General features: G+C 62.3%; 3 protein-coding genes across 3 annotated transcripts; 1 reads left to right on the top strand and 2 right to left on the bottom strand.

Annotated features, from left to right (window-relative positions):
- Positions 1-72: 72 nt before the first annotated feature.
- APBA3 (amyloid beta precursor protein binding family A member 3) lies at positions 73-7174 on the bottom strand. The gene is made up of 11 exons (XM_039247493.1): positions 6767-7174; positions 5611-6200; positions 5483-5522; positions 2652-2797; positions 2397-2483; positions 2148-2309; positions 1583-1762; positions 1284-1496; positions 604-723; positions 370-510; positions 73-271 (listed from the first exon to the last, which is right to left on the bottom strand). The coding sequence occupies exons 2-11, from the start codon at positions 6184-6186 to the stop codon at positions 200-202; spliced, it is 1737 nt and encodes a 578-aa protein (XP_039103424.1). The 5' UTR covers positions 6187-6200; positions 6767-7174; the 3' UTR covers positions 73-199.
- A 534-nt stretch (positions 7175-7708) lies between these two features.
- Positions 7709-11108, top strand: MRPL54 (mitochondrial ribosomal protein L54). The gene is made up of 3 exons (XM_039247498.1): positions 7709-7853; positions 8899-9064; positions 9661-11108. The coding sequence occupies exons 1-3, from the start codon at positions 7736-7738 to the stop codon at positions 9791-9793; spliced, it is 417 nt and encodes a 138-aa protein (XP_039103429.1). The 5' UTR covers positions 7709-7735; the 3' UTR covers positions 9794-11108.
- A 1157-nt stretch (positions 11109-12265) lies between these two features.
- Positions 12266-13550, bottom strand: RAX2 (retina and anterior neural fold homeobox 2). The gene is made up of 2 exons (XM_039247506.1): positions 13335-13550; positions 12266-12604 (listed from the first exon to the last, which is right to left on the bottom strand). Exons 1-2 carry the CDS (start codon positions 13548-13550, stop codon positions 12266-12268), a joined length of 555 nt encoding a protein of 184 aa, XP_039103437.1.
- Positions 13551-15080: the final 1530 nt, after the last annotated feature.

The following is a 15080-nucleotide window of genomic DNA, read 5'->3' as shown; positions in this document are numbered from 1 at the left end:
AGGAAGGACACCGAGTTGAGAGTCGGTCGTTATCTGTCCTTTCTTGACCCCACAGACCTCCACCCGAGATTCTGCCCATTTGTTAAGCATTTAATCTTTTACATCAGAGAGTAACACGGAGCCAAGAAGCCTCCAGAAGCCCCGCAGGCGGAGTTCGAGGGCTGCTGGCGCCAAGGCACAGTGGCGGGCCGGTGGCCGGTCACAGGTACACCGGCTGCTCCTGACCTGTGAGCAGGCGGTAGGTGGCAGCTGGCATCGTTTTGATGTGGACCTGGGGGGAGGGGGGCGGAGAGGAGGTGGGCGGCTGGGGCGGACCTGAGCCAGCAGGAGGGCACCCCCCCACCCCCGACCCGTCCACTGCCTGCACACCTCAACGTGGGCCTCGGTGAGCAGCTCGATGATGCGGGCGTGTGGTGTGGCCACCACACTGTGCCCGTTGATCTCGATGATGCGGTGCCCCACGCGCACACCCCCACGCTCAGCGATGCCACCCCGGAGGAGGCTGCAGATCTGGAGTGGGGGGGCGTGCTGCTCAGGGGGCGGCACCAGGGGCTGCCGGTCCCCTCCCCGCTCCCCCCCCCAATCCTGGTCCCCGGGCCTCACAATGCCGTCCTCCACACAGAAGCCCAGCTGCTCACGGGCATGGGGCCGGCGGATGATGGCTGTGGTGACCGGCGGGCAGTGGATGATGCTCAGGGTCACGAGTGTCTGCGACTTCACCTCCTATGTAGGGATTGGGGGGGCGGAGGGGGCCTGAGCCAGGTCCCCAGGGCGAAGCTGGACCTTGCGGCGCACCACGGCCCCCTCTGGGCCTCAGTCGACCCACTCATCAAATGGGGCTTTGGAGTCAGGGCTCTGGATTCTAGAAGGCTCTTCGAGAAGCAGTTAGGAACACAGGCTTCAGCCAGGCGGCCCCAGGCCTGAGCTGTGCAACCTCTCACCCCCCTTCTCGAGGCCTGTTTCCTCATCAAGAGCAAGCTTCTAGCAGCGTCGGCCCTGCCCTCCCGACCTGGCCAAGTCCCTCCCCATGTCTGGGCCTCAGTTTCCCCATCTGGCAACATGGGTTCAGATTCAAGAAACACACTGCCGCCCCCTGGTGGAGGGGGAGGCCCCGGCCCTGCGGCTAGTGGGCGGTGCTCCACTCCTGCCTTCGCACCATCGAGGTGGCCCAGACAAGGACGTCCCCTCCTGAGACCTGGTTCCCCAGGAGCAGGGAGGACTTCCTGCTCCAGCCCCCGCTGCACTGGCCCCAGGAAGGCGCCTGCCGCCCTGGGAGGACTCACGCGGACGGCGGCCTGGCAGGCGGCCAGGGGCAGCCCCACCAGGCTGGTCCCGTTGATGGCGGTGAGGCGGTCCCCGATGCTGAGGGCCCCCGAGCGCTCGGCGGGGCCCCCGTGCAGCAGGTTGGCGATGACGGCCGTGGGCAGCAGGGAGCCCCAGCCCGACTCCACCAGGGCCACGCCCAGGCCCTCGCCCCGACGCTTCTCGATGCACACCTGGGGGGGAGACACACGGGGCAGGGCTGGGGGCGTGAGGGCGGCTCCGAGGGGGGCTGGCGGGGCCCCCGGGCCTGCACGCTCACCTCCCTGCAGTTCTCGCTGTTGGAGAAGTGGTCGAGGTCGCCGTTGTGGAGGTGGCCGGGGCCCACGGCCCCCGGGCTCTGCTGGGCGCCCAGCTGGTTGGGGTCGAGGCCGCTTTCTTCCAGGAACTGCCTGTGGGCCACGCCGAAGGCCTGGCCGATGGCCTGCGCGATGAGCTGGGCCTGGGTAGCGACGGGCAGCGTCTCCGGGGGGTGTCCCCCCCCCTTCAGGTCCCCAACCCCCTGAACGTCCTCAGGGCTGAGCCCTCCTGACCCCACCCCTGACAAGATGCGGGGGAGACAGCCCCATGCCCTGCAGCTTTGGGGACTGGAAACCAGCCGCTGTCTTGGGGAATCTACAGCAGGGGGAGACAGGCCTAGGGGGTGAAATTTGGGGGGCGGCCGCTCTGAGGCTTATGGGAAGGCCCAGAGGCTCGGGGGATGGGGGAGACCGCCGACAGCACCGCAGGGACAGCGTGAGCAGGGGGCTCTGGAAGAGGGCAGGGTCGGCCCCGGGTCACCCCCCCACCCCCACCCCGTCCCCGAGGGCGCCCGAGCCGGTGCTCACGTCCTCTGAGTGGAAGACGTGGCAGAGGATCTTGTAGAGCCTGGGGCTGTGAGCCTGGGGCGCCGGCCGCCGCGCCAGCCGCCGCCGGGTCAAGAGCACCAGCACGTTGCCTATGTCGGCGATGTAGGAGACGGTCTGCAGGGCGTGGTCCATCATGGCCTCCTGGGGGGGGGGGTGAGAGCAGGCCTGGGCGGGCTGTGCAGACCCTCAGGGGGTCCCACACCCCAGAGGCCAGCCCCGGCCCTGTACCTGGGAGTCAGCCGTCAGAACCTTGACCCTCTTGGTAGAGACAAAGAGGTCCACTTCCGTCATGGGCTGGGTCTCCCCGTCAGGGGCCTGTGGGGGTGGGTGGGAAGTGGAGGCCCACAGACACCCAGCCTCTGCCCCCGCCTCCCCCTTGCCAGGCTCCGGGGGCCTCAGAGGCCCTGGCCTGCAGCCCCCCCTGCCCCCACCCTGCCCCCCCGCTGGCCCTGGGGAACCCCGCCTGCCCAGCCCTGCTTTCACCTTGACACGGTCCATCGCCTCCCGGGCCTGGGCCATGCGTGTGCTGGGGGGCGGGTTCCGCTCGGACACCAGCTGGGTGGAGCCCAAGTATTTGGCCCCAAATATGACACCGTCTAGGAGGTCTTCATGGTCACAGGGACCAGGTACTAAAGGCGACAGTGGAGGAGGGTCAGCCCCTGAGAGCGCCCGGCCAGGCCCGGCAGGCTGCATCCCCCCGGGTCCCGGCGCCCTCAGGGGTCTGGAAGCACAGACTTCTACCCCACAGCCTAGCACTCTGGCCAAGAGGGTCCACCCACTGTTCCAGAACCATCCATCACCAGGAGCCACGGACAAGCAGCTTGGCCCTCACAGGTCTAGAGCCCTCTTGTCAGTCTAGAGCCAGCCGACTCTGTCCACGGCCAAGGGCTCCGGCCCTCTGAGGTCTAGAACCACGGCCGATCCAAATGAACTGCTCACGGATGCCTCTACCCTGTGTTTCTAGAAGTCTGTCATCAGACTAGAACCAGCCAGTCCTGTCTGTAAAACCAGCGACCTTAAAGGGCCAGTCAGCGCCGCTCAGTGGTCCTGGGACCCCCCTCACCCGTCTAGAGCTCCACCCACCGTTCCAGATGCCTCCCTCACCAGCCCAAGGCGACAGACGACGCTATTCCTCATAAGAACTGCTTAGTCGGAGCTGAAAAAGACTGCTTCTCACATTCCTAAGATTCACGCCATCCAGAACCGCAGCTGCACCTCCCCCCCCGCCCGCCGAGATTCCAGAACTCCTCGACAGGCCCCCGGCCACAGAATCCTGCAGGGCTTCTAGAAACACGCACCACTCCAGAACCATCTTTTCCCACTCTGTGATTCTGCAACTTCATTGTGACGACATGAGGTAGCGCTTCCTATGGTTCTAGAATGCCCTCGAATAGCTGGGACACTTCAGCTGCGCCCAGTGATTCTCAGACTTCTCGGAGCAGCCCAGAAAGGAGCGACTCCGTGGGAAGTTCTAGAATTCTTCCCAGCCCAGAGCCACACAGAACCCTGCCCTCACGGCTCTGTAATTCCCTGCGCAGCCTAGAACCAGGTGGCTCTGTCAATCCTGCAGTGTCCTAGCCAGGGGCTGTCGCTGTTTTGGTTTAGAGCGGCAGGTACTGGCCCCAGGGCCGGAGAACCCTAAGCTTTCTGGAACCACAGCCAGGTCTGAAGCTCAAGAACCACACCATCCAATCAAGATGCTAACGGCCAGGCCCGCATGGGTGTTGTGCCTCTGAAATAAACGTGCTGTGAGTGTAAAACGCGTACTGAATTTCGAACATTTACTATGAAAAAAACGTAAAACAACTGCAAGATACCGATTATACGTTGAAACGACCCTTTAAATGCATGGAGTTAATTAACATGTTATTAATTGGGGGGGGCCCTGAGGAGGGGGGGGCTCACTGGGTTGAGGGTCCGACTCTTGATCTCCGCTCAGGTCATGAGCTCACGGTTCGTGGGATTGAGGCCCACGTCGGGCTCTAAACTGACGGAGCGGAGCCTGCTTGGGATTCTCTCTCTCCCTCTCTTAAATAGATGTTTTTTTAAAAACTTAAAAAATAAACTATTACTAGTTTTACCTGTTTATTTTTTTTAAAGCAGATAACTAGGAAATCAAGTCACACGTGGCTCCTAATACGACTCTATTGTATAGCACGACTCTAGAACTTTCTGATCACTCTAGAATCAGACAGCCCTGTCCACGGTGCCAGAACACCCTTCCTTTGGTCTGGAACCAGAGATAAGCTGTTTTCCACCCATGATTAGGAAACTCCCGCAGTCTAGATAGCTTTGTGTGTTCCAGAACACTCTCACCAGCCTGGGTTTGTAATCCAGAACCACAGGCAAAATGCCACATTCTGGAACTCTCTGGGTGACTCATAGCTCCACCCATTGATTCCAGCACCTTCTTGGAACAATAGGTCCAAACCAGCTCCCCTTCCCACAACCATAAAACATGCTCTTTGACTTACAGCCTCAGTAGTTTAGGTGCAAATCCTAGAACATTCTAGATGCCCAGACTGGTTCTTTCCACGCCCACAGGGCAGAGGTTGACAAAGCTGCTTATGCAAGGGGACAGACAGTAAATACGTTTGTCTTTGTGGACTAGTCAACCCCTGGCCATTGTGACGTGAAAGCCACCATGGACAATCCGTAAATAAATGGGCATAGTTGTGTCTCAATAAAACTTTATTCGTGGATGCCGAAATCTGAGGTTGCGCATCGTTTTCATACATCAAGAAATATTCTATTTTTTTCCAACTGCTTAAAAATCTAAGAGTCGGGGCGCCCGGGTGGCTCAGTCGGTTAAGCATCCGACTTTTTGATTTTGGCTCAGGTCGTGATCTCACCGTTTGTGAGTTCAAGCCCCGCGCTCTGTGCTGACACGCGGAGCCTGCTTGGGCCTGTCCTTCTCTCTCTCCCCCTCCCCTGCTCGTGCTCACTCTCTCTCTCTCAAAATAAAGAAAAACATTAAAGAAAAAAAAATTTTTTTTTAACATAAGAGCCATCGTTAGCTCCCGAGACATGCCAGAACAGGCGGTGGGTCGGATCCGGGCGGAAGCCGGTAATTTGCCACCCCTGCTCTAGAACCCAGTGCTGCAAACGCCAAACCTGCCCTTCTGTCCCGTCCATTCTAGAACATTCTCCCTGCTCTCTCTCGCTGTCCCAGACTGTCTGGAATGTACTCGACCAACCTCAGAGCCTCGCTAGAAGCAACTCCCCACTGGCAAACTTGGTGCCGACTTGGGAGCCTGAGCTGAGCTATTCTGAAAGTGCCAAGGCCCTGGGGCCAGCATGGGCAGGACACTCACCCTCCTGGAGGGCAGGGTATGACCGCAGGGTCTTGGGGCTCTGGAAGAAGACAGAAGAGGGGCAGGGCTGAGTCCCCTGGCTTGGCTGCTGGCAGCAGAGGCGGCCCAGGAGGCGGGGCGGGCTCTACCTGGACGCTGGCAGATGGCTCTTCCGGAGTAACTAGAGGGACTGTCTCCAGCCAGGGTTCCGGGGAGCTACTGGAGCTCCGGCTGCCACCCTGCTCGGCAGAAGCTCCCTCCGGCCATTCAGGGGCGCCGGGCTCCTCGTCCGGGTCTTCTGGGGGCTGCAACAGGCGAGGCACGGGGTCTGGCGGCTCCTTCGGACGAGGCTGGGGGGGAGGACACTCCTGGTGGTGCAGAAGGCTCAGCAGGTCGTCCCGGCCGGCCTCGGCCGACAAGAGCCCGTGGGCATCAGCAACGTCCCGGGAGGTCAGGCCGTGGCCGGTGGCAACGTGCAGGGGGCAGGGAGGGCCGTCCGGGGCCAGGCTCGCCAGATCACCAGGCAGAGCCTCAAACTGGTGCACCAGTTCCTGGATACTCGGCCCGTCGAGGTCCATCTGATTCAGGCTGCCGGAGCCGCCCGGCACCGGGTCCCACGGGCAGCTGGGGGTGAGGTCCTGAGTGGGTGAAGGTGCGTCCCGGGGCTCCTCCAAGTCCATAGCTGGAGGGCCGGGGGGGGACTGGGGCGTCGTCAGGAATTCCATGCCTGGACCAGCATCTGGAAGACAGATGCAAAGATAACGATCTCCTGGGTGCCAACTGGGTGCCAGGCTCTAGGTGGGCGCCGTTCATGCAGGACACAATTTAAGAGGCACCAGACCCTGCAAGGAAGGGCCCCCTATGATCCCCATTGTATAGATGAGGAAACTGAAGCCCAGAATAGGCAGCTGTAAGACAGCGGCTTCACAGGCTCCAAGCCCCGGGTACCCCCGTGCCTGCCACCCCAGACCTCTCCCAGCCGAGGGCCCGGCCCACCCCAGCCTCGGTTCTTCCACATCTTCCCCCACCGCGACGTGTAACCCAGGTTAGAGGCACACCCTGACTCGACGCACGCGGTTGGTACAGGTCCCTGACACCTCGGCCTCCAGACCGCGGTGTAAGCCGAGATCCAAGACCGAGAAAGCGGAGCCTCGTCGCAAAACCTCCAATGTCAGGCTCCAGATCAACCCCAGACTCTGACCCGGACCTCAGAACCCAGCCCGAGGACGGCGCTCGAGCCTAAAGCTACAAGTTGAGACCCCAATCCTCTCGAGGACCCCAGACTCAACACTTCAGACTCCCTACCTCAGCTGCCGGCTCCAGACGTCGCTCTGCCCCGCCGGGCCACTCACTTCCCACACCGAGGTGGCCTCAGCCTGCACGGCCCCCAGGGCCCCACGCCCGGGGAGGACAGTCCCGCGGGGGCGCGGCGCCGGCAGGTCTGTTCGCGCAGCGCTCCCGGCCCACTGGGCCTGCGCGCGTTTGCAAGGCCTGCTGGGAAATGTAGTTTTCCCAGCCAGCTTTGCAACTCCGGAGCGCCGGGTGTCGGAACCAAGGGTTCGAGTCCAGGGCCTCTGTTTACACAGAGTGGGAGCCCGGACTGGCCTCTGGGCCCGTTTCCTCAATCACAAAACGGGGCTAGTGATCATTGCCTGCCATCTACGGCCGCGGGCATCATTCCAGCGGATGAGAAGAAATGGGATTGGAAAGTATTAGAGGGAGAGGCGGTCTCTTTCGACTCCAGGAACACCGGAAGCAGCGCCGAGACCCTATTGTACACGGACTTCCGGTTTCGCTCACCTTAGGGAAGCCGAACGGCGCGCCCTGGCGTAACTTTCCCTCCCTGAACTTCGCTTCCGCAATTATAAACTGGGAATAATAATAGCACCTACCTCCTACTTGTGAGGAGTAAACGAAATCGAGCTGGTTACAGATTTAGCAAAAGGAATGGAGGATAATGAGTCTATTCAGTATTAGCCAATTACTTGTAGTTTTTCAGTAATTGCTCATTGAATAGAGTCAGGAAGGCACAGAGTGTGACCTTAAAGTAAGTGATAAGTAACCGAATAAAGGCAATAAGCAAATGAAATATCTTTGGAAAGTCCCCTCACACAGTAACTGAGGATACCTGTGAAAGTTTAAAGAAGCCCCAGCGAATGCCTAAGCGTGGAGTACTACATTTCCCAGAAACCTCTAGGAGCCTACAACTCCCAAGCACCCCTTAGCCGCTGTCATCTCCCGGAAAAGTGCACGTGCGGGCAGCCGGCATACGTCATGGCGGCCAGGTGCCTCTTCGGGGCTACGCGGACCTGGGCCACCTGGGCGGCCCGAGACCTCCCGGTCCCTGTCGAGCCGGGGAGACTCCTTGTACGGGGTTATGCCAAGAGACCGGGTGAGCTGGGTTAAGTGGGACCCAGATGGGCATGGTTTGGGCCACTGGGAGTTAGTCGTGCGCAGGTGCTGCTTTGGGAGGTGGTGCCTGGACTCCCGGCGCAAGCGTAAAGAGGCAGACGCTGAGTTATTTGCGCAGGCGCGCCCTGAGGTCCCTAGGAAGTGATTTGGCTCACTGCGCAGGTGCGGGATGCTTTTGTTGTGGGGGTGCGGGGTGGAGTGTTATGAACTTGGGTCCCAGCTCTGTCTGTGCCCTCAACGTGACTGTGTGACCTTGGGCTACTCGTCACCGGAAATTCGAGGAAGCAGAGGGGCTCATCTAAGCATTAGCCATGCAGGCAAAGGCAAAATAAGCTGGATCTGATCTTCTTTCTTGGAAGGAGGGATCTGACAAAATGTTGGGCGTTTAAGGCACATACCAGCCCGTTCTCCGCGAAATAAACAGAAGGAATCAAAACAATTGGAGAGCAATGACCTGGTCACTCTGCGTGTCAGGGTTTATTGCAGTATCTGTGCTCCACACTTCAAGTCATTTTGGGTGCATGGGTGCCTGGTGGCTCGGTTGAGCGTTGGACTTAGGCTCAGGTCACGGTCTCATGGCCGGCTGCTAAGGATTCTCTCTCCCCTTCGCTCTGCCCCTCCCCTGCTCTCGCTCTCTATCTCAAAAATAAACATTAGGGCCGCCTGGGTGGCTCAGTCGGTTGAGTGAGTGTCTGACTTCGGCTCAAGTCATGATCTCACCCTCAGTGAGTTCGAGCCACATCAAGCTCTGCTGACAGCTCAGAGCCTGGAGCCCGCTTTGTATTCTGTCTCCCTTTCTCTCTCTGCCCCTCCCCGGCTCACACTCTGTTCTCTCTGTCTCTTGAAAATGAGTAAATGTTAAAGAAAATTTTAAAATAAATAAATAAATATTTAAAAAATCATTTTGGGTGCAGCAGACAAAAGTCTAGTCGGGGCCTGGGGCCCCCTGGAGAAAGAGAGGACAGTAGGGAAGGCTGGCCAACGAGGGCACAGCCGGACAGGAACGACTCTCTCCCACCCCCCAGTCATGAAGGGGGGCAAAGGTGGCAAAGGCGGTGCGGTCAGCGAGGCCCTGAAGGACCCAGACGTATGCACAGACCCTGTCCGACTCACCACACATGCCATGGGCGTCAACATCTACAAGGAGGGCCAGGACGTGGTCCTGAAGCCAGACGAGGAGTACCCTGAGTGGTGAGTGGGCCAGGCTGGAGACCCGGGAGACCAAGTGATGGGGTGAGGTTGGCCTAGCTGATCCCTTATGCTTTTCAGAGGGCTTCCCTGGGTAGCTGATGGGTGGCTCCAGACCTGAGTGGGTGGAAGGAGCTTTAAAGGCAGATGGAACAGCCAGTGCAAAGGCCCTGGGGCAGGAATAACAGGAAGTGAAGATGGAAAAGAGAGGAAGGTAAGGCAGGGAAGTGACGGATCCCGGCCCTTGCAGGGCCAGAGGGGATACGGAGCAGATTTTGCTCATGGCGCCAAGACCAGTAGCAAAACACTGAAGCCATTGACCTGTGCTAATCATCGCGCTGGGGGAGGTTGGGAAAGGTTGAGTGAGTGGGTGAGGAGGTGCCAAGGCGGACATACAGACAGCGGGCAGGAGGCAGGGAAAGACTTGGTGTGTGCCCACCTCACGGGCGCCTCCGGGATGGGGCAGCTTTTCCGGGGCCAGGAGCCGGGGGCCTCTGTAGGGGGCCCCATGTGCTGCTGCCTCTACCCGGGGTGCCTGGGGCAGGGGAGCTGGGGGGCTGTCTGCCGTGCAGCCCTGACCACTGCTCACACCCTATCAGGCTGTTCCAGATGAACACGGGCCCCCCCAAGAAGCTGGAGGAGCTGGACCCCGAGACCCGGGAGTACTGGCGGCTGCTGCGGAAACACAACATTTGGCGTCACAACCGATTGAGCAAGAACCGGAAGTTCTAGCGGGGACGGGCCCAGGCCACCCCGACCCGGCAGGGACCTCACCAGGCCCTGAAGGAGGATCCCGGAGGCACATGATTTTCCTGGAGAAAGCAGTTTCCTGAGAACAGAGGGGGTCCCCAGAGTGACGCCGGGCCCTGGGTGCCGCTGGGTGCCGTCCGCCGCTGGAGCCAGGAGGCAGGCAGGCAGGGGGCACCTCCGGCCTCGGGGTTCCGCGCCCTCAGCCTCCACCCTGGCAGGAGACATAACTTTCTTGGTTGTAAGCGACTCAACTCTGCTCCAGGCTACCTGAGACCTCCCGAAACCAAGGCGTCCGGGGTGGGCGCTGGCCTTGGGGACGTCAGTGTCTTCCATCTCTGGGTCCCCGTAGCCCCAGGGGCTAGTTCCCTTGGACAAGAGCAGCTCCAGGACTCCCGGCTGCAGCCCCCTACCCAGTTTAGCAAACCCAGCCAGAGGGGAGGGGCTTCCTTTCTTGCCCAAGTCACGTGTTATCCGCACTGGTCAGTCACTGGAAAGAGCCGGGGCCTGGGGCTCCCCACCACCCTCCTGTCCACCTGCCTGGCACCCGGGTCTCAGGCTCCCCCGCCCCTCCCTCCTCAGCCCCACCCCCCCAGGAAGTGCATCCTGGATTCTTGAACACCGTGAACCTGACCCCCAGACTGGGAACCCCAGCTCCCAGCAGCGCTAACCCCTGCCCTGCCTGGGGCCCCGGGGCGAGGCCAGGCCTTGCGGGGCGTGGAGAGGGGGTGGGGTGAGGGCCCCACGTGGGCGCTGGACCCGGGCCCTCCAGGCTCCTCTGCTTGTCTAGCTGGGTGGGCGGGGCTGGGGACTAACTCTGTCCCAGGAAGGCGGGAGGCCTCATCCTCTTAGGAAGACTGCCAAGCGGATTACTCGCCCTCCCTGGGGGCCCAGCCCAGAGCAGGCGGAGGGTCCCAACCCTCCCGGGGTCCCCTTGGCTCTCAGGGTAAAAACAAAGTTGTAGCAGCCACAAAGCCTTGCCAGGCCTGCCTCCTGGCCCCTCCCTGCGGGCGCCTCACTGCTCCAGCCACAGGGGCCTCCTGGTGGTTCCTCCCTCACACCTGCCCCAGGGCCTTTGGATGTGCTGTTCCCTCTGCCTGGGTGCCTCTTCCCCCCAGGTGTTCCCATGGCTCCCTCTTTCGTCTCCTACAGTTCCATGATGTCACCTCCCAGAGGCCCCCGACCACCCCGTTAAACCACAGTCCTGACTTGCACTCTAGGCTGCCTCTTCCGGTTTTGTTTCCTCCCAGCACTCACAGCCAGCTGGTGTTTTCCGTGTGTACGTATTTATTTAATTGTGCTTCTTGTCTGTCTCCCATCCGTTAGGGTAGGGGTTTTGTCTTGTTTTGCCCCCATTACATCCCCGTTGCTAGAGGATGGATGGATGATGGGTGGTGTTTGAATGGATGGATGATTATATTGATGGATGATGGATGGACGGACGGGTGGAGGGTTGGATTGATGGGGGATGATGGGTGGGGGGCTGGGCAGCAGGCCCGCTGCCACCATGTAAAGAAGACGGGGCCCAAGGGCTCATGTGACATGTCAGGCAGGACGGGGTGAGCAGGGCAGCTCGAACCCCAGTGGGTGTGAGGACCCGGAAGTGAACCTGTGGTTACTTCACGGACGGAGCTCAAAGGAGGGAGGGTGCTGGTCGCGTGTAACTCCTGCCTTCGAGCCCGTCCTCTCCCGTCACGTCCCCGGCTGCCCCGTCCCATGGGGAGGTCCCGTGTCATGCTGACGCCGGGTGGGCCTCAGGCCTGCTCACACCCTGTCCCTTGCCCTCGATGCCTCCTTGTTCTGGGAGGGGGTCCGTCACGCCCTGGGGGCACGTGGCTGGGTTGCATGGACAGATGTCACTGGGCCAGATGTGGCGGGTCTGTGGTCAGTGGGGACAGAAGCCACATTTTGATCCGTAATGGAGGAGTCCGTCCACGGGCTTCTGCCTGAGAACCCGCCCTTTGCACACGGCCCGGGTCCCCTTGCGTCCCACCCCAGTGTGGACTCAGCATGGCACCTGGGGTGACGTACTTGGGGGCAACAAGCTTGAAAACCAGCTCCACCCCCAGTGGCCGTGTGGCCTCAGGAAGCTGGCCTCCCTGGGCCTGTGTCCCCCCGTAGAGCAGCTGTCACGGGGGTAAAGCGATGGGCCCCGGAGGCACCCGGGGAAAGACACCAGGGACCGCGAGCTGCCACTGCTGTTCTGTGACGTCAGTGTCCAGGAGACTCCTCTGCTGCACAGGATGAGGAGCCGGCGGGGGGGCCTGGGCGCGCCGATGCCCGGGGCTGGTGACCGGGGCTGGTGACCGCAGCCTTACTGCCCCGAGCGGCACCGCCCACTTCAGCCCGGCCCGAGGACGGGAGGCCCAGGCCACCTCCTTCCTGAGACTGCCCGTCCCCCTGCAAGGCAGGGGTGGCCCCAGACGGGCCGAGGAGGGGGGGCCGGGCGGCCCCGACTCAGGCGGGAGGCCAGGCCCTGTCCTGAGCCTGCGCGTGCTCCTTGGCCAGCAGCCGCAGGGACGCCTCCTCCAGGGCGAAGCCCTCCGCTAAGGCGGGACTGAAGGCATGGGGCCCGAAGGACGCCTGCAGCCCCGGGCCTGGGCCCAGCAGGCGCGGGAGGCCTGGCAGGGCGGGGGGCCCAGGGCCCAGCCAGGGCTCCAGGGGCAGCGGCACAGCCGGCGGGCGGGCGAACGGCAGTGCTGGGGCCTCGGGGAGCCTCGGGGCTGCCACGGCCCCGGAGCCTGACTCCAGACGCTCCTGGCGGCGCCACTTGGCACGGCGGTTCTGGAACCACACCTGGAGGTGGCAGGAGGGGGGCCCCCGGTTCAGGGTCTTGGGGACGAGCCAGCCCGCCCCTCCCTGCGCCGGCGTCCTCCCTCGGGGCTCCGCGCTGGGGGGGGTTCTGTCTCGCCTCACTCTCACCTGCTGCCGCGCCAGCATACCCGCCTCGTGGGGATGCCCCCCCAGAGAAGGGTGCCCCACGCCCCCCATCATATCAACCTGGAGCCTTTTCTGAAACTCAGCCCCCCTCGCCACTCTGCCCAGCGTCCCCGCCTCCTCGGCCCCTCTCGGCCCCGGGCACTGAGTCCCAGCCGCTCAGCTCAGCATTTGACGCCCTTGACAAGCTGTTCCTCAGCCGCAGTCGAACTCCGCTTCCACCCGCCGCACCCAGCCCGACGGAAGCACCCCAGGGTGATCTTCCACACCTCTGCACACTGCTTCGCGCGCCTAGGGCCACTCCAGGCCCGCCTGCCTGCGCTCCCTCCTTTCGCTTTAAGGATTTTATCTTTAAGCAATCTCCACACCCAACGTGGGGCCTGAACTCACAACCCTGAGATCAAGAGTTGACTAACACGTTCTACCTGCTGAGCCAGCCGGGCCCCCCAACCCTTCCCCCTTCCTGACTGGCAACCTTTTACTCCAGCGCCAAGGTCTCAGTCCCACATCTCCTCCGGGAAGCCTTCCCAGTTTCCCGCCTGCCTGCGTGCCCGGAGGGCCCCTTCCCTGGGCTGCCGGGCGCCCTCACCTGCACGCGCACCTCCGGCAGGTGCACCTTGGCCGCCAGCTCCTCGCGGCTGTAAACGTCCGGGTAGTGGGAGGCCTCGAACGCCGTCTCCAGCTGGTGCAGCTGGTACGTGGTGAAGGTGGTGCGGTTCCTCCGGTGCTTCTTCTTGGGGGCGTCCTCGCCCGGGCCCGGCCCCCCGCCCTCCGCCGCGGGCCCCTCACCCGGGCTCAGGAACATGGCTTCTCACCCCCACCTGGCGGGAAGGGCAGGAGAGCAGCGGGTGAGGCAGCAGGTCCTGGGTTCTCCCTGCCCACCCCGCCCCTGTCCCTCCGGGACCGTCTCCCTCTCCCTCTCCCTGCGTCCCTGTCCCTCCTTCCCTCTCAAGCCTCTACCTCCACGTCTGCTTTGGTCTGTCTGTCCATCTCTCCTTGCGTCGAGGACCCCCAGGAAGGGAGGAGGCTGGGACGCTGCCCCCACAGTCCTCCATCCTGGGGGGCTCTCTGCACCCCAGCTCCCACTCTCAGCCCCCGGCCCAGCACTCACCACCCCCAGCAGCCCCTCGACGGCCCCAGGATCCACGCGGCCCCCGCCCCAGCGGGCCCAGCGTGTCTGCGGCTGGCCTGGCCCTGCCGGACCCGAGCGGGTTGGGGTCCGGAGAAGGGAAGATTAGTGCGAGGTGATTAATTGAGGCGGCCCCTCCCGCCCAGGCCCCGGCGGCTCTGAGCTGCAGAGGGAGGGTAAGGGGGGGCGGGGAGGAAGGCTGGGACTCCAGAGGGATGTGTGTGGGGGGAGGCCATCGGCCTGGGTCTGGCTCCCCTCACAGGGGGACACCAAGGGCCTCCCCCCTCTGGGCCTCAGTTTCCCTAGCTGTGGAAGAGTGACAGGACTGGCCTGGCGGCGGGGCCCTCGTGGGACAGTGAGCTGATGAAAGTAGGGAGCAGTGCACAGGGAATGGCATTCAGTAAGTGCTCAATGAATGTCCACTGTTAACTGCTTTCAGCAGCTGGGGCCAGAAAAAGGGCCTCTTAGATCCACGGATGTTGACGGGGGTGGGGAAGCTGAGGTTCTGAGAAGTGACAGCAGGGACGAGGGGCTTCTTCGCCAGGTTTGGAGGAACCTTACTGAGCACTTACAGCGTCCCAGGGACCGTTCACGGCGGCGAACAAAATAGACACACGTCTTGGAGCTGACGCCCTTGTAGGGGAGACAGACAGCCAGGAAATAGGATAGAGTGTCGGGTGCCTCAGCCTGGTGACACAAGTCGGGGGGGGGGGACAGAGGGTGGGAAGTAATCAAGTGGGCGGGGAAGTGGCTAAAATTCGGGACACAAGTGTGTGTGGAGGAGAGGGTACCAGGGAGCCATGGGAGTTTGTGGAGCCGGGGAGGGACGTAATCAGATGGCATTTTGGGCGAATATCTCTAGGGGGCAGGAGGGGAGGCCTGGTCAGGCTGCGGGGATGGCAGTTGGGGGGGAGCACTCCTGGGGGAGAAGGTCCGGGGAAGAGGGAGGAGCCGGTGACCCCCTGGGCCCAGTTTGGGGGACGGGTAGATGACAAGACTGTCCCAGAGGCAGTGGTCCAAGAGCCAGAGCAGGTTCAAGGGCAGAGACCCTGAAGCTGGTTTGCCCGCTCCCCACCCAAGGAGCTTGGGGCCGGAGAGGAGGGGAGACTGAGCCTGGCGGGGGGCGGTGAGGCCACGGCAGACGGGAGGCCCAGGCCCGAGCGCCCGAGAGGTGGGTGAGCCCGGGCCGCGGGGGTGGGGGGTGCT

Source organism: Hyaena hyaena, unplaced genomic scaffold (genome assembly GCF_003009895.1).
Source record: "Hyaena hyaena isolate Hyena2069 unplaced genomic scaffold, ASM300989v1 scaffold_296, whole genome shotgun sequence".
NCBI lineage: Eukaryota > Metazoa > Chordata > Mammalia > Carnivora > Hyaenidae > Hyaena > Hyaena hyaena.
Note: the sequence above shows the minus strand (reverse complement) of the source record. Positions and strands in the feature narration are given on the sequence as shown.